The sequence below is a fragment of the Microtus oregoni genome, unplaced genomic scaffold (genome assembly GCF_018167655.1).
Source record: "Microtus oregoni isolate MIOR12 unplaced genomic scaffold, Mior012 000091F_ref0000469, whole genome shotgun sequence".
Taxonomy (NCBI): domain Eukaryota; kingdom Metazoa; phylum Chordata; class Mammalia; order Rodentia; family Cricetidae; genus Microtus; species Microtus oregoni.
The window spans coordinates 3,863,368-3,881,142 of record NW_024544600.1 but is presented as its reverse complement, the minus strand read 5'-3'; the positions used below and the strand labels follow the sequence as shown (position 1 = coordinate 3,881,142).

Genomic DNA, 17,775 nt, shown 5'->3' with positions numbered 1-17,775 from the left:
CCCCTCTCCCCATGTCTCTTATCCCACGGTCTCCCTTTTGGATACCCATGCAGCAGGCAGACACAAGGTTTTGTTTTTTAAACTTTTAATGATGTAAACAAAAATATACCTAAAAGCGAAGCTTCTGGAAAAACCATTTGTTCTTCCCTGTCTTGTATCTAGAAAGAAATTAAAAAAAAAAACATGAAAAAAATAGAACAGAAAAATTCTTTCACAGGAAACAGTAAAACTGTTCAACAAACATAGGACCTACTTACCGTTCCTCAAATTTGACCTTGGCTTCCCGCCTTGCCTTGCGTTTTAGGGCTGGGTCCCTAAAGACATCCTTGTTGACAACAGTTTTGTCCAGGGGGATGTCCACAGAGTACCTGTGGCAATGGAGCAGAGGCAGGATTAGCTAGGGAACCTCTCATCCTAGTCCTTGATGGGATCTGGGGGTGGTCAGGATCCAGCAGCCTCAGTGAGACAGCGAGGAGCATCCACTAGAGCTGTGCTTCTTCAGCCAATTCCTTGGAAACCCTCAGCTTAACAAGGCCACCCCTGTGGCCTCAAACACTGGGAAATGTCGCTTTAATGCCTGGAAACTCCTTGTAAGCAAGTCATCATTTTACCCTGTGAATACACCAGCTGGCGACCTCTCCCTCTGGATTTTCCTCAGCCAGGTGTGGTGCACAGGCACACAGTAATCCCAGCACCCCAGGGGCTGAGGTGAGATCCTGGACTAGCCTGAGCTGAGCAAACGACATCAGCTAAAGTAACGGAAACTGGTTCCTCAACCAACACTAACTATATAGCCCTGGCTGGCTTACAGCTTAAAGCTCTCCCAGCCTCTGCATAAGTGCTAGGATCATAACAGCACTACCACCATAGCTGCAAAGAAATTATTTATGGGGGGCACCTAGAAAGATGGATCAGTGTTTAAGAGCACTGACTGCTTATTCCAGAGAACCTAGGTTCAATTCTCACTACCTACTTGATGCACACACACACTAAACATCTATATGCACAAAAAGATTAAAAATAGTAATAATAAACTTCACTCTACACCCTGGCCAGCCTAGAACTTAAAGAGACCTGCCTGCCCACCTCCTAAGTGCTGGGATAAAAGTGTAAGGTGCGCAACACAACCTCAGTTTAAAGTGTGGAAAGATTTCTAACTATGTACATCTGTGCACACGTGAGTTCAGAAAAGGATGTCCGAATCTCCTACAGCTGGACAGGCAGCATTGAACCATGTAACATGGATGGGTTCTCGAGACTAAACCCAGCTTGCTTGGCAAGAATAAGCACCTTTAATAACCAAGTCATCGCTCCAGTGTGGTTCAGAACAAACGCTTCTGTGGAGTCCTCCCCGCCCACCAACAGCAGGCACTAAGCTGCCTCACAGCCCAAAGGTGGAAAACCAAAACGACAGAACACTCACACCTGTAACTCAGAACACAGGATCCCAGACCGGAGGACACCCCTTTGCTAACAAAAAACCATTCCATCTGATCTACAGAGCTAGTTTCAGGACAGCCAGGGCTACACTGTGTCTTGAAAAGACCCCCCTCCCCCAAGGACCCAGGAGACAAAAAGACAAATTCTCCAAGACAGAGAGGATAAAATCAAGTCACTCCCCTCCCCGGAACCCAGGGTCTTGCTTCTGCTCGGCAGTGCACGGTTGTACAAGCATTCTCAGGACCGAGGGAAGAGGATCCAAAGGCAGGTGAGGAAATGAAAATCCACCTTTGCGTTTTTTTGGAAGACGCACCTTGTGGGCATCAGGTGGTTGTAGTTATAAACCTTCACAAAGGACTTGATCTTGGATCTCTTAGCAACTTTCTTCTTGCCCATGGCAGCCGTCACTTTTCGGGGATAGCGGTCAATTCCAGCCACCAGGGCATGGCTGTAAGGGCGGTCTGAGGTGCCATCATCAATGTTCTAAGTGAGGGGAAACAAAAACAATAAAATTAAAAATCGCGTTACTGCTTGGGGGGCCCCATCTTAGTTCCTTAAACGCACACCCTCCACACTTCTAGACGCCTGTAGAGCATAACCACAATCACTCAACGCTAAGCTCAGTCAAAAAGCCAACAGGACAGTAACTGAGTTAGTCAGCGTTTATTCCCATTGCAAATCTTGGCAAAAGTTTCTGATAGGCAGGTTTTAAGTTGCATCAAAATCTGGGAGCAGTTCGAGGCCAGCCTGGTCTACAAAGTGAGTTCCGGGACAACCAGAGCTACCGAGAAACCATGTCTCAAAATAAAACCGTTCAAGGTGATGCTAGGTGCCATCCATCAACTTGTCCACGAGGCTAATGAAAGTTAGAACCGAGACTCCAACGCTAGCAGCCTGGACCCAGAGACCAGTCTCTGACAATTGGCAGGAGCCGAAGCTAGTGTCCTCACCAGCACAAGTCTAAAATACACCCAGGGGATGTTCCAAGTGGAAGCAGTCTGTCCCAATCCACAGCATCTCAGCGGCGACACTGACTAGCCTTACCAAGAGTTCCACACGCCTGTGAGATGTTCAATACACGACGGCCTCAATTAAGTAGTTTCTGACCTACGATGCATTTCCCACCCGCAGCTCCGCCGCCGAGCCCAGCGGCTGTCGCTAGGCAGTGAGATTTTTTAAGTTCCGATCCCGCCCGCATGCAATCCAAGACCCCTGCGGATCTGATACCTTCACGATGACGGCTTTGCGTCCCGAGTAGCGTCCAGCCAGGACGAGCACCACTTTTCCGGGTTTCATGAACTTGCCCATTTCTGCAGAGAACAAAGACAAGGAGCCGCTCAGAGAGTTCTAAAGCGGAAGGGCCCCGGGAGCGGCTTTCCGTGTGCAGAGTCCGGGTCGTAGGCCCGCGACTGGAGATCGCTCGCCGCCGGCTAAGCCACCACGCCGCCCGCAGGTCCTGCTCGAGCGACGGCGACTCCCCACGAAGCCGCCAGAGGCTCAGAGTCGGAATGCGCCCAGCCACCTGACCCGGGGGCCGCGATGGCGGCGGATTGCAAGACCCTCTGCAGGACTCCACTCACCGACAGCGAGCAGCCGCTTCCCAGCAGAAAGGAAAGGAGGCCACTTCCGCCAACCTTTCACCCTGCGGAGCGGTGGCCTCACTTCCGGTTCCGCCTTTCAGGCTCCCCTAAGCCTCTCGGTTGGTGGTCAAAGTAGCTGGCGGAAAAAGCCCGTCGAGGTCGCATCCGGCAGCACTTTCTTTTGAATCGAGCTTTATTAGCAGCACGAACAGTAGACAGGAACAGAGTTCAGTCTCGCGCACGGAGGGAGGGACAAAGAGGACGCCTGAGTCTGCACTCGCTCTGCTCCGTCGCTTTCTTCGTTGTGGTCCCTTGCTCTACCACTAGGAGGGGGACACAGTCTGAAATTTACTGTTTTTGCCACGGAAGACAGAGCCAGGTTTTGAGCCAGGTTTTGCGGGCTGCACGCCTGTAATCTCAACAATCAAGGGGCTGTGACAGGATTTCCTGTTGCAGTCTAACCGAGGTTACATGAAGAGACCCTGTCTCCAATAAATAAATGAATTAAAAAGTAAAAGTCATAAGGAACAAAATGACCTGTTTGGTGAAAATAGTGAAGGAAGCTCAAACAAACGTTATCCCCAATGTTCAACTCAATGATGTCAATTATTATCCACTAGACGATGAATGTGGCAGCCCTCGTTTTTTAAAATTATAAATTTATTGCCGGGCGGTGGTGGCGCACGCCTTTAATCCCAGCACTCGGGAGGCAGAGGCAGGCGGATCTCTGTGAGTTCGAGACCAGCCTGGTCTACAGAGCTAGTTCCAGGACAGGCTCCAAAGCCACAGAGAAACCCTGTCTTGAAAAACCAAAAAAAAAAAATTATAAATTTATAATATTAATATACATATTTTAAAATATATATTTTAAAGGTTTTTTTTGTGGTGGGATTTCAAGACAGCGTTTCTCTGTGTAACAGTTCTGATTGTCCTGGAACTCACTCTGTGGCCAGGCTGGCCTTGAACTCACAAAGATCCGCCTTTCTCTGTTTCCCAAGTGCTGGGATTAAAAGCAAGCATATGCCACCACCGGCTGTCATATTTTTTACTTTTATTTATGTTTTTTAAAGATTTATTTATTTTATGCATTTGAGTGCTCTACCTATATGTATGACTTTATGCCAGAAGAGGACATCAGATCCCACTACAGATGGTTGTGAGCCACCATGTGGTTGCTGGGAATTGAACTCAGGACCTCTGGAAGAGCAGCCAATGCTCTTAACCGCTGAGCCATCTCTCCAGCTCTTATTTTTTATATATGAGTATTTTGCCTACATGTATGTATGTGCACCGAGTGAGTGCCAAGTGTCCAAGGAGGTCAGAGGAAGGTGATGGATTACCTGGGACTGGTATAACAGATGATTGTGCGACACTGTGTTACTATGTAGGTACTGGGAATTGAATCTGGGTCCTCTCCAGGTCCTCTGCAACATGACATACACACACATACGTTTAAACTATGTACCCCAACTCCACTTGAACTCACAGCAATCCTCCTGCCCCAGTCTCTTTCATCTGTGACAATAGGCATGGGTCACCATGCCTGGCTGTGATTAAGATATTTTCTGAAGCATTTCCCAAGGTGATTAACAGACCAGGCTGCTCCACCTACCGATTTAGAAACATTTTTTTTTTTTTTTTTTTTTTGGTTTTTCGAGACAGGGTTTCTCTGTGGCTTTGGAGCCTGTCCTGGAACTAGCTCTCTAGACCAGGCTGGTCTCGAACTCACAGAGATCCGCCTACCTCTGCCTCCCGAGTGCTGGGATTAAAGGCGTGCGCCACCATCGCCCGGCTAGAAACATTTTTAAGCGTTTTCTTCTTTATGTGTGTGGTGTTTTGCCTAAATGTGTGTCTGTGCACCTCATTCGTGCCTGCATGCAAGCCAGAGGAGGGCGTCAGAGTCATTGGAACTTCAGGTACAGATGGTTCTGAGCCACCGTGTGGGTGCTGGGAATTGAACTAAGTATTTCTGGAAGAGCAGCCATTGCTCTTGACCAGATGTCTCTCCAGCCTCCACGCACCAGTTTTGAATGGAATCTTTATTAAGGAGCAGTGGACCAGGATGCTCATCTTCTTCCTCTTGGCTTGGTGTCTATACATCTGCTTCCCCACACATCCTGGCTTCCACGATGCTCACTGTGAGATTGTGGTTTATATTGCCACTTCCTGAAGGCTGCCTCCTGACTGACGGGTGTTGCCCCAGGCTCACTGCACTGGAGAGATACCCCTGGCAAAAAATGGGAAAGGAGAAGTCTTGGACAAACTATTATGTAGCTCAACTAAAGGACCTGTGTCCAGAGAGGTGGCCCTTGACTATAATCCCAACTCACAGGAGGCAGTAAAGAGAGGATCAGAAGTTCAAGGTCATCATCAGCTTTTTTTTTTTTTTTTTTTTTTTTTTTTTTGGTTTTTCCGAGACAGGATTTCAGATCCACCTGCCTCTGCCTCCTGAGTGCTGGGATTAAAGGCGTGCGCCACCATCGCCCGGCCTTCATCAGCTTTGTAATGAGTTCAAGATTAGCATGGGCTATAGGAGACTCTGCCTTGGTGGCACATGCCTGTTAGAAGCAGACGCAGGAGGGATCTCTGTGAGTTCGAGGTCAGCCTGGTCTACATATCAAAGTCTAGGACAACATAGGGAAACCTGTCTCATGTGTCCCAGGATAGCATCAAATTTGTGGCAATATTCCTGTCTCTGCTTTAAACTATCACATTCTTTCTGGTGTTGTTTTTGAAAGTTTATGTGGTCCAGGTTGACTTCAAACCTGAGCTCCTCCTTTACCAAGTGCTGGGTTTGTCGGAATGTGCCACCATGCCCAGCCCCATGGACTTTACAGAGCCAGTTTCCAGAAGCAGCAACCATCCACTGCAGTGTTGCTGCTATAAAACCAGGCAGAACCAGGACACATACAGACCAAACTGCCACCAAATCCCGACTCGATCCAGGGTAGAGGGAAATAGACAGTTCCTAAAGAAATACTGACCTGATTACATGGGCTGATAGCATTAGAGAGACGTAGAAGCAGAGGGAAGCGGTGGACTTTGTAGAGAAGCTACACAAAATACTGTAATTTTATTACTGATCACAGATATATCATTATTTAAGATATTTTACAATTATCTTTTTCTTTTTTTCTGGGGAGTGGTGCTGAGGATTGAGAAACAAAACCTCAGACACGCCAGGCAAGCACTCTGCCACGGAGCGGCATCCCAAGCCCCGAACACTATAGTGTTTCATAGGGAACCTCCATGTACTTCATCAAGTGTCAATGACACATCTTAAGTGCCATGTCACTGAAACAAGTTCAAGTGTACTCCTCAGGAACAAAGTGCAAGTGCCGGTTCGTGAGTCCTGGAGTGTGTGCACGGTGCAGCTGAAAGACAAGCGGGTCACTTTGACAGATGCCTGGGTGTGTAGTCTGTATGGGGATCAGTAGAAATTCCTGGCCCCGCTGCTGGGCACACTGCATGATCAGACTTCCCCACCAGCCATTCTTCTGGACAAGCAGTGCCAGCGGGCAGGTCACAACCCAGGGGGCTGGGCCACCCATCACCGTATGTACTGTGTGTTTTTGTGACGAGGATTGCATGGATGCTCTCACTTCTGAAGACTGGGTCAGCCTGGAGGGGCTCTAGAGTGCACCTGCCATCCGGGAGGAGCACTGTGTGGGAGGGGCACCCAGCAGGGAGCTCTCTGGTCTCACCTCACAGTTAAAACTCCCTTAGAAGAAAGGGGAATCCGAATCCCTGACTGGAATTACAGTTCTCACCCTAAGGCTCCCACAGCTGCTTCTGAAGAACACGGCTCCCAACTTAACTAGCAGGAGCCTCAAGTGTCTTCCACTCCCTCTTACAGTGACTTGCTGTCATGAAGAGAATGGTGGGCCCAACCTGCATTTTCTAACAGTCGGACGTGCTGCAGTGAGTTGGGCATTAGCTATGTGTGGTAACTGAGTTTGTTAATGCAGCTCCTACAGAGTGGACGGCGCACTGTGGCGGGCTAGGGGCCGCGGGCAGTTTCTGCTTGCTTTAACACCCTCAGCCCTGACTGCGCATGCTCTCCACCCACCGTTCCACTGAGCTACACCTCTAGCCCTGACGCTGCTTTTTAGATTTTATTATTACACTTATTTGTGTTTGGGCAGGGACATACATGTGCCACAGTTCATGTGTGGAGGTAAGAGGACAATTTGTACCATGTGGGTCCCCAGGATCACTCAGACTGATTGCCAGGTGTGAGGGCAAGCCTCTTCACCTGGCGAACCATCTCCTGGGCCCCTGACACTATTTCTGGAGAGTCTCTGGCACATCTTCCTAATTTGCTAAGAGAAAACCAGCTTCCCCTCCATTGGGCTGCCCACCTAAAAAGGGTTTAAGGAAAATGTCTCTACCCTCCGTCTAACTCCCTGGCTTGTACTCTAGAACTCTGGGACATCTACCTATTCAGAGCAAGGTGCGTGGGGGGGGGCGGGGCGGGGCGGGGCGGGGCACTAAGGTTCTCATCAAAAGGCGTCTTTGATGTTCTTGAGCTGGCGCACAGCCAAATCTACAGGAAGGCTGAACTTGAGGCTGCTGAGGCGGCTGAGCAAGTTGAGGGCACTCTCGAATCCCGTGTGGGCCATGTAGCTCCAGGGCTGGTAATGGGGCTCGATGAGGGACCCTGACTTGCAGATGAGGTTTACCCAGGACACCAGGCGCTGCTCATTTAGCGCCATGCACACCAACGCCTTCAGCTCCGAGTCAGCGCTGCGCTTAAAAGGGTCGTGCTCTGTCAGCACCAGGTGGATGGCTGTCAGAAGGCTCTGTTTGGGGGTCACGGCACTGCCACCCATTACAGGAAGGGCAAAGGACTGCGAGAGCTTCCGGGCCGGGGATTCCACGTATGCACGGCCATTCTTGGCATGATAGTACTTTACAAAGAGCTCCCAGGGGTGCATGGTCTCAGGAGCTGAGGAGAAGGCTGGCAGCAAGCAGGCAATGGGGGCCATGACAAGGCTCATCCCAGAGGAAGAGGCGTACAGCCCATGGGCCAGCAGGTCCCGCACAGCCACGGTCAGCTCCTTCCGCACGGCCATGGTCAGCTCATCCTTGCCTCCTAGAGAGAGGTCCTGGAGGTTGGCCGAAGTAATGACGTGGTCATGTGGCTGATGTCGCAAGGCCAGCTGCTTCACTCTGTCTACAGACACTTCCAGCCTTTTCAGTAAGGGGGAGTAGTCTCTGTCTGCCTGGCCCCTCTGCCACAAGGTTTGAGGGATCTGGCCTGTGGCACAGCCCAGCTGGCTAACAGCGAAGATCTGGAGCACAGCCAGCGCTCGGCGCATCAGGTGCAGCCCCGTTTCCCGGACTCTCTTCACATCTTCTGCCTTTGCTGCTTAGAAAACAGAGACCATTAGAAAGAGATCAGAATACTCAGCAGGCTACAGCTGAGAGCAAGCTCTGCGCTAAGCCACAGCACAGGTGCCCCGTGAAGGCAAGGATGGAGCTGGACTGACTTATGTTTGGCTGATGATACTAATTATAATTGAGATACTGTGCAGACATCTACTTCTAGTATATAATTGAGGTTGGTTTTTTTTTTTTTTCCACCCAGGATCTTGCTACCATGGCAATCATCACCTCTCAGCCTCCCCATTGCTGGGATTTCAGGCAGGCACCACCATGTCATGGTTGGCCTCAAGCTCTATCTTCCTGCCTCAGTTTCTCCAGTGGTAGGATTACAAGTACATGCCACCATTCTCGGCTTCTTTTTGTTTCGCTTTTTGGTGCTCAGGATTAAATCTAAGTTCTACTACTCCATTCATGTTAAGCATATACTAACTTCATCTCCCAGATCTGGTTGTTGGTTGTTTTTTTTTCCCGAGACAGGGTTTCTCTGTAGCTTTGGAACCTGTTGTCCTGGAACTAGCTCTTGTAGACCAGGGTGGCCACGAACTCACAGAGATCCACCTGCCTCTGCCTCCCAAGTGCTAGGATTAAAGGTGTGCACCACCACCGCTTAGCTGTTTTTTTTTTTTAAAGATCTTATTTATTTATTATATATACAGTGTTCTGTTTGCATGTATGCTTGCAGGCCAGAAGAGGGCAGCAGATCTCATTATAGATGGTTGTGAGCCACCATGTAATTGCTGGGAATTGAACTCAGGACCTCTGGAAGGGAGTCAGTGCTCTTTAGCCATCTCTCCAGCCCGGTCTGGTTGTTTTTTAAAATTATACTTAAGAACTATACACACAGCTGGGCAGTGGTGGTACACATCTTTAATCCCAGCATTTGGGAGGCAGAGGCAGGTGGATCTTTGTGAGTTTGAAGCCAGCCTGGTCTACAAAGTGAGTTTCAAGACAGCCAGGACTGTTTCACAGAGAAACCCTGTCTAGGGGGGAAAAAAAAGAATGGTACATACATCATCACAATTCATATTAAAATGTTTTTATCATGCCCCAAAGACACTATGTACCACTATTTCCTCTTCCCCATTTCTTTCTAAGACCCAAGTAATCATTCATTCATTAAGCTTTTGTGTGTGCACATACATGCAAATGTGCACAGGCTCATAAGGTCAAAGGACAACCAGAGGGAGTCATTTCTCCTACCATGTAATAATCCTGGGGCTCCAACACGTGTCCTTAGCCTTGGCAGCAAGCACCAGTGCCTGCCTAGCCAATCGCACCGTCTTTTCTTTTTGCCAGACAGAATCTCGATGTGTACGTAGTCCAGATTGGCCTTGAACTTCCAATCCTCCTGCTTCCACCTCCCACTTTCGGCTTCTGTTGCCTGTGCATGCTAGGAGCTGTACTTACTTTTGCCGGCTCCTGGGGGCTGTGTGCTGCTGCCCGCTCTGCTGGAGCTGGTTCCTGTCCTCCCGCTGGCCTTGCACTCACAGTGTCCACCTGTCTGCAAGGGGCTTCCCACTTCATCTGTCATCAGAAGTTACAAAACCAAGACACTTACTAACCCTCTTCCTAGCAGATTTTTAGAGGGAAAGGAATAGTTAACCGTGCCTACTCTATGACCAGAACTTCAGAAATTGTGTTTCACTGTGTGAAAGGTGCCTGATACAGAATAGTTAGCCCAGTAAATATTAGCTTAGCAAGTGAAGAATGAGTCATCCATCCCCAGTGAAGGGAGTGAGCCTAAGAAGGGAGGAATCTGCTCAGGGACAAGAGGCCAGCAGTGGGCCTGAAAGACAAGCTTCTAGACAATGCTCTTTCCATTCTACTGCGGCATACATAAGGGGCCTCGTTGTGCAGGCTAGCCTGGAACTCACTCTATATAACTCAGAGATCTGCCAGCCTCTGCCTCTCTGCACTCGAGGACTTAAGGCGTGGAGCACCACACCCATTTCAAGTCTCTGAAGTTCTCTTAAACACAGCGAGACCTGGCCCTGGCCCCTTCAGATGAGTTCTCAGACCACACAAAACTACCACACTGTTCCCGCTTCCTCCTCCCGGATGCTCCTCTGACCTTGGATGAAGCTGATGAACATCTCCAGGTCTCGGATCTGGGTCTTCAGTTGCTCAACCAACTGTTCTTTCACCCGAGCTGGGTTGACGATCTGAGCCACGGCTGCATCCACACGCTGACGAAGCTCCTCGGTTGACAGGGAACTGATGTCCTCATTCAGATTCATGTCCAGTTTCTTTATTAACTCATCGATGATCACCTGTCAAGACCAGAGCAATGAGTATACCCTTTGCAGGTCTCAAGGAGGGCTAGGGAGGAGAATCCCAGCTCAAACATAAATAAAAACCGCATGGATCTTTGACTTCAGGAGAAAATGGCACAGCTGCTGTTAAGATTAGGACAGGGCCTTAGAGATGGTTCAGCAGATAAAAGCACTTGTTGTATACATAAGCCTAGTAACCCCAACCAGATGCTCAGAACCTACGAAAAGGTGGAAGGAGAGAACTGTGCTATGGCATGTCTGCACCCACACTCATACAATAATTTAAAAAGAAAGATGAGGCTGGGCAGTGGTGGCCTATATAGCAAGTTAGAGGCCAGCCTATGTATGCTATATGAGAACTGTCTCAAAAAAAAACAAGCTGGGGGGGGGGGGGCTGGAGAGATGGCTCAGAGGTTAAGACCATTGCCTGCTCTTCCAAAGGTCCTGAGTTCAATTCCCAGCAACCACATGGTGGCTCACAACCATCTGTAATGAGGTCTGGTGCCCTCTTCTGGCCTGCAGGCATACACACAAACAGAATATTGTATACATAATAAATAAATATTTAAAAAAAAAACAAGCTGGGTGGTGGTGGTGCACACCTTTAATTCCAGCACTCAGGAGGCAGAGGCAGGTGGATCTCTGGGAGTTCAAGGCCAGCCTGGTCTACAAAGCGAATTCCACTGAGAAACACTGTCTCAAAATACCAACCAATCAAACAACCTAACAACCAAGCAAATGACAAAACAAAACAACACACAGTTCCTTCAGTCAGCAATGGTACCTTTCATGCACTGAGAACTTATCAGGTCAGACAACTTTCACCCATTAGAACAGGGTGAATGATTCAAGGTGGCTAAAGATCCAATAGAGTCATATTTGGGCTGGAGAGATGGGTCAGCAGTTAAGAGTACCAGCACTCTTCCAGAGGACTGGGGTTGGGTTCCCAGCACCCACACAGCAGCTCACAACCTTTGTGACTCCACTTCTGAGGGCCTGCCACATCCTGGCTTATATTTGCTATCTCTAAAGGCTTCCAAGTGAATATATATATGGAAATATATATATATATTTAAAAAGTCTTATATATAAAAAGTCTTATATATATAAAGTCTTTTATATATATAAGACTTTAGAATATATATATAAATATATATATATATATATATATATTCTAAAGTCTTCAAAGTGAATGTGTGTATGTGTGTGTGTGTGTGTGTTTCTATTGTGTGTGCTATTGATGAAAACAAATGGTAAAGGAACTTTGGAAGGAAGGGAATAAGAAAGAGAGAGAGGTTCCAGGAAACAGTAAACTTTCTCTCTGATTTGGACCTGGGGTTCTTGGTAAGGCCACGGGAGAAGTGCACTGGGGGACTATGCTGGAATACCACCAGCAGGGATACATTAACCATAAGAAATGCTGGAGTCGCCTCTGAGGTCTGCTCACCCGCTGTCTTTCCAAGACCACGGACTGCGGCAGGGAGTCATAACTGCCCTCCTGATAAGCAAAGGTTTCCAGGTCATCAAGCTGGGTCTTGAGTTGCAGAATCAGTTCTTTCTTCTTCTCCCTCTGGGTTTCCAGGCGCTCTCGTTTTTCCTGCTCACTCTATGAAGAGAAAGACACTTGGGTCTATTTCACAGAAAAGAGAAGTCAAAGACACTTTAAGACTCTCAGGCCAATAATGACCGAAAAAAATATATAATGGTCCCACATGAGTCGATGGGACAATTGACAAGGCACGTTCACCAGTAAGAATATACTTCACCCAGAGCAATTAATTATGTGTGTGTGTGTTCTCTTTCCTTCTTTTGAGACAGGGGTTTTCTGTGTAGCCCTGGCTGGCCTCGAACTCAAAGATCCACCTGCATCTGTTTCCCAAGTGCTGCAAGTACCACCATAGCCGTACACGTGTGTCTTCTAAGAAGTGATTACCCTTCATTGGAAACAGGGTATAAACACAATGAAGCCTTTTGTTAATAGGCTTGTTTTTCAAAGGTCTACTCAGAGGAGAAAACTTAGGTAAGATGGTCTCCTGGAGTTAAAGGTGTCATCTTCATGGCCAATCAACAGTGTAACTGCTCACAACTCTTTGCTAACTGATTTTGCAAAACAACCGGGGGGGAGGGTGAAGCTGGTATGATGACTTGTGAAGACTCAAGGATCAGAAGTTCAAGTCTAGCAAGAACTTGTTGACTGAGGTTTCTGTCCCACCCGGTCCTTCAGTCGTTCAGTCCCAAAGAAAACACACACAGGTCTACATTATTATAAACTGATTGGCCTAGTAGCTCAGGCTCCTTACTAATTCATAGCCCATAACTCTTGTCTGTGTTAGCCACGTGGCTTGGTACCTTTTTTTGACGAGGCAGTCACATCTTGCTTGCTCTGTGTCTGGGTGACAACTGCAGACTGAAACCTCTCTCTTCCCAGAATTCTCACTGCCACCCTCTACTTCCTGCCTGGTTGCTGTCGCCCTGCCTATACTTCCTGCCTGGCTACTGGCCAATCAGTATTTTATTAAAAGTAATACAAGTGACAGGATAAAAGACCACTGTCCCACAACATGAACTAGAGGGCTAGTCTGAGGCTAGGCGGGGCTTCATGAGACCCCGTCTCAAAAACCAAAGCCTGGGAATCTGAGTATAGAGAAAGGCTTTATGTAGAGAGAAATCAACCAGCTTTCTGAACTTCCAAAGCTACTTGGAAAAGTTATAGCTATTTCTGTAAAAGGAGAAACATGACATGTAAGTGCCTAAGGCACAAAATATACAGAAGCCAAGTCACAGGGGTGGGAAGGTAAACAGTGTGGTGTGTGGGCATGCATGGGGTAGGTTTCTCTGAGGACAACCCCTTTTTCATGGCAGTTACCATGTACTTTCTGTCTTTAAGTTTTTAAAAGCCCTTTACATAAAGTGATCAAGTCTTGACAATATATTCTTAGATATTGGGTCTCCATCATTTCTGAGTGCAAATCCTAAACAAAACAAGAAAGCAAGCCAGACATGACAGTGTACACCCGTTCTCCTCAGTGAGTTTCAGGCTGGTCTGGACTACATATACAGACTGTCTTAACAAGCACCACAGAAAAAAAAAAAACCAATCAAACAAACAAACAAAAAAACAAAGGAGCAAAGGCAAGTAAATCATTTGTAGGCATAAGGCTGCATTGTAAACTAGGATTTACACAGTATTAAACTTAACCTTAAAGCAGTACTTACCAAGCCCTCGAGAAGCAAGGTACGAGAGAGAACAGATGAAAAACAGAAAATTAACTTTTTGTTCAACTTCTTAAAAAGCAATCCCCTGTCTTTAGCTTTATTGAACATGACAGCAAGTCTCAGGACGCTCTTTCCATCCTTTCTGAGTCTTCCTGCTTTTTATCTGAGCTCATTCTTTCTCAGCTCAGTAACTAGGTCTCCGCGGAACGCTTTCCCTGACTGTCTCCAGGAAGAACAATTAACTCTTCTCTGTTCTGTGTACACTTACTCATCACAGTATTTGTTTAGGACCTGCTTCTGCTAATCTGTGAACTCCTGATGGGCAAAGGCCTTGACTTCCAACCCAACACACCTAGAACTGTGCCCAATATGAGGTGAATTCTCAGTACGTATTTCCTTTCTTTCTTAGAAAAATGTTTTTTAAATTTTATTTTATGTTTATGGATGTGTTTGCCCACATGTATGTCTGTGAACCATGTGAGGGCCTGGTGTCCACAGAGGCCAGAGGAGGGAGTCTAATCCTTTGGAATAGAATTTATAGACAGTTGTGGGCTGCCACGTTGATGCTGGGACTCGACTCAAACCTGGGTTCTTTGCAAGAGCAGTCAGTGCTCCTAACTGCTGAGCCATCTCTCCAGCCCTCAGTACATATTTCTTATATGTTTTTGGAGTAAATTAGATACACAGTAACAAATTCCAAATAATGAACTCTGGCTGGAGGATGTAATCTAATCAGCCAAATGAGAAAGAAATGAAGAAATAGTTTATCTTTGTCATCCCTTTGTGAAGTCAAGGAAGAAAGAAACCAGCTATAAAACCTGATTTGTTTCCATGACTACATCTGCCAAAGTCTGTCACTTGCTGTCGTAGTTACAGCAATTTGCTGGAGCTGAGCAAACAAATTTAACAGAGAGAACAAGAAGTTCTGGGGTAATGCAGGAAATAATGGATTTAACTTCCAGTATAAACTGAGATAAAGTTTAAGGTAATTTGGAGAGGCTTGGGATATAGCTACGTAGATGGAGTGCCTACCTAACATGCACTAGATGCTGGGTTCAGAGCCAAGCACTGGATAACTTGGTATGGTCCCCATGGCTGTAATCTCAGTATTCAGAAGGTGGAGGCAGAAGGATGAGAAATTCAAGGTAAGGAACGCTGAGCCGGATGCCCTGTGTTTCATTTCCAGATCTCACATTCCAAGGAGAGAGAGCTAACCCTTGCAAGTTGTCCTCAGACCTGCACACACGGGCTGTTACACCAGCACTGTGCTCCTGCACACACACACACAGGCTGTTACACCAGCACTGTGCTCCTGCACACACACATACACGGGCTGTTACACCAGCACTGTGCTCCTGCACACACACACACACGGGCTGTTACACCAGCACTGTGCTCCTGCACACACACACACACACACACACGGGCTGTTACACCAGCACTGTGCTCCTGCACACACACACATACAGGCTGTTACACCAGCACTGTGCTCCTGCACACACACACGGGCTTTTACACCAGCACTGTGCTCCTGCACACACACACGGGCTTTTACACCAGCACTGTGCTCCTGCACACACACACGGGCTGTTACACCAGCACTGTGCTCCTGCACACACACACATACAGGCTGTTACACCAGCACTGTGCTCCTGCACACACACACATACAGGCTGTTACACCAGCACTGTGCTCCTGCACACACACACACACACGGGCTGTTACACCAGCACTGTGCTCCTGCACACACACACACACACACACACACACACACACACACGGGCTGTTACACCAGCACTGTGCTCCTGCACACACACACACACACACACACACACACACACACACAAGCACATACACTCACCACTCACATATATTTAAAACAAAATACCACAAGATTAGTCTATAGCAAGTTCAAAGACAGCTTTAGCTAGAGACCCTGCCTTAAAAAAAAAAAATCCAGGGGGCTGAGAGATGGCTCAGAGGTTAAGGGCACTGCCTGCTCTTCCAAAGGTCCTGAGTTCAATTCCCAGCAACCACATGGTGGCTCACAACCATCTGTAATGAGATCTGGTGCCCTCTTCTGGCCTGCAGGCATACACACAGAAAGAATACTGTATACCTAATAAATAAATAAATATTTAAAAAAAAAAATCCAGGCCAGTAGTGGTGCATGCCTTAATCCCAGCACTTGGGAGGTAGAGTCAGACAGATCTCTGAGTTTGAGGGTAGCCTGGTCTACAGAGCAAGTTCTAGAACAGTCAGAGCTACACAGAGAAACCTTGTCTCGAAAAACAAAACAAACAAAATATCATGTCTGCACAGAACCTCTCATGTTGTTGTTCACTACTGAACTGGGCCTGGCTACAAGCAATTCTATCTATTCTAACTTCTTTTTTTTCCCAGACAGGGTTTCTCTGTGTAGCTTTGGTGACTGTCCTGGAACTCACTTTGTAAGCCCGGTGACTTAACAGCTGACTGCTCCTTGGGCACGGAGATATGAGTATGAGAAGGAAGGGGCTGGAAACAGTTCAGATTAACAAGTCAATGCCAGCTACCGATAAGTTTTCCTGGCAAAAGCCACCTTCAGCGAGAAGAAAGCCATGTGTGGACTGTAATCTGCAAACTATGAAGGAGAAAGGCGGCTTGTCTCCACACTACCAGCTTCCAGAGGTGCTAAGTTTGTAAGGAACCTTCCCTTGTTTTGGTTTACAGAACTTCATTGCTTCTTCAGTGTACTGAAGAATGCACTTGCCAGTCAGAGGCTCCGTTCAGAGAACCCCGTTTTTAAGCAGGATGGTAGCGCAGTTTGAAGACACTGCTAGGAATTCCTTTTAATCAGGTGTCAGGAGGTGTGTTTCTTTCCAGTTCCAAGAGAAGGTGTCTATTTACCAAACCTCTCACTGAGCTAGGACAGCCTATGTACATGCCAAAAAAGCACGGGTGTGTGTGTTAATTTAAATTTCCATGGATTCCAATTCACTTCCCTTTCACTCGCCACTTCTCCCGTTCCCCATGCTCATCTATCAGCAAGTGCACAGGCTGTAGATAAATCTCATGGTAGAGCGTGTATCACAACACTCAAGTTAAGTACCTTAAGGCGTGGGCAAGGTAGACGGAGGCAGCACTGCTCCCATTACCCACTCCTTTTCAATGCTCGCCGTGTATCTTTCTGCATCTTCCTGTCTCCAGCGTCTGTATCTTGCATTCACGTACCTATAATCCATCCAGCTTGCTCGCTCCACACCCCTTCTGCCTCGGTCCGCATCTGCATCACCACCCACATATGCCCTGCCTGCCCCATCCCCAGTCGGACCCAGCCCCAGTCGCTCACCTGGTCCTCGCCCCGCACTCGTGGCCGGTCCCCCGGAAGCCCATCGCCTTCGTCGTCGCCGCCGCAGGGGTCTTCCAGCCCCTCGTAACCCAGGACGTGAGGACAGCCGCGGAAGGCGAAGTCTTCGAGCTCGCGCAGGAGACGGTGCTGCTCCGCCGGCGCCCCGCGCACTACCTGGCGCAGGCGGAACTGCACCTGCGCGAAGTGCGAGGACAGCGCGAGCAGGGCCGAGTCCAGCTGCCGCCGCTCGGCTTGCAGTCGCCGCAGCGTGCGGACGGTCGCGTCGGGAGGAGAGCCGGGAGCCGCTCCAGGCTCCTCGGCTGCCGTCACCTCTGAGAAGGCTGCCGCCCCAGGCCCGGCCTCGGCCACCGCCCCCACTGGGGCCCAGCGCACTGCCTCGCACGGTGGCAGCGACTCCTCCTCCTCCTCTTCCTCTTCTGCATCCTTCGCCTTTGGCTCGAAAGCCGTCACCCCAGTTGCCAGCTCCGTAGCCACTTCCACGGCCGCCATCTTCCCGGAAACGCCGCCGCACGTCATTCGTGCCCCC

General features: G+C 48.3%; 2 protein-coding genes across 4 annotated transcripts; both read right to left on the bottom strand.

Moving 5' to 3' along the window:
- Positions 1-68: 68 nt before the first annotated feature.
- On the bottom strand, positions 69-3,098 carry Rpl27 (ribosomal protein L27). The gene is made up of 5 exons (XM_041644024.1): positions 3,021-3,098; positions 2,668-2,750; positions 1,754-1,923; positions 258-368; positions 69-158 (listed from the first exon to the last, which is right to left on the bottom strand). The coding sequence occupies exons 2-5, from the start codon at positions 2,746-2,748 to the stop codon at positions 110-112; spliced, it is 411 nt and encodes a 136-aa protein (XP_041499958.1). The 5' UTR covers positions 2,749-2,750; positions 3,021-3,098; the 3' UTR covers positions 69-109.
- A 2,966-nt stretch (positions 3,099-6,064) lies between these two features.
- On the bottom strand, positions 6,065-17,773 carry Rundc1 (RUN domain containing 1). 3 transcript variants are annotated; one of them, XM_041643884.1, is made up of 6 exons: positions 17,229-17,772; positions 13,898-13,903; positions 12,129-12,287; positions 10,480-10,678; positions 9,816-9,932; positions 6,065-8,388 (listed from the first exon to the last, which is right to left on the bottom strand). In XM_041643884.1, exons 1-6 carry the CDS (start codon positions 17,763-17,765, stop codon positions 7,523-7,525), a joined length of 1,884 nt encoding a protein of 627 aa, XP_041499818.1. In that variant the 5' UTR covers positions 17,766-17,772; the 3' UTR covers positions 6,065-7,522. The 3 variants fall into 3 exon arrangements, with proteins under 3 accessions (XP_041499818.1, XP_041499820.1, XP_041499819.1); XM_041643886.1 differs by lacking the exon at positions 9,816-9,932 and having other exon boundaries at positions 17,229-17,773; XM_041643885.1 differs by lacking the exon at positions 13,898-13,903.
- Positions 17,774-17,775: the final 2 nt, after the last annotated feature.

Bases quoted from the DNA above. Each gene is read 5' to 3' on its own strand.
- Rpl27 (XM_041644024.1), bottom strand. From the start codon at position 2,748: ATGGGCAAGTTCATGAAACCCGGAAAAGTGGTGCTCGTCCTGGCTGGA. The intron at 1,924-2,667 runs GTATCAGATCCG...CCCCTCACTTAG, and splicing joins GCAAAGCCGTCATCGTGAAG to AACATTGATGATGGCACCTC. The intron at 369-1,753 runs GTGCGTCTTCCA...CCATTGCCACAG, and splicing joins AACCACCTGATGCCCACAAG to GTACTCTGTGGACATCCCCC.
- Rundc1 (XM_041643884.1), bottom strand. From the start codon at position 17,765: ATGACGTGCGGCGGCGTTTCCGGGAAGATGGCGGCCGTGGAAGTGGCT. The intron at 9,933-10,479 runs GTCAGAGGAGCA...TTCTGATGACAG, and splicing joins GTTCATCAGCTTCATCCAAG to ATGAAGTGGGAAGCCCCTTG. The intron at 8,389-9,815 runs GTAAGTACAGCT...TTTTCTAAGCAG, and splicing joins GCCCCCAGGAGCCGGCAAAA to CAAAGGCAGAAGATGTGAAG.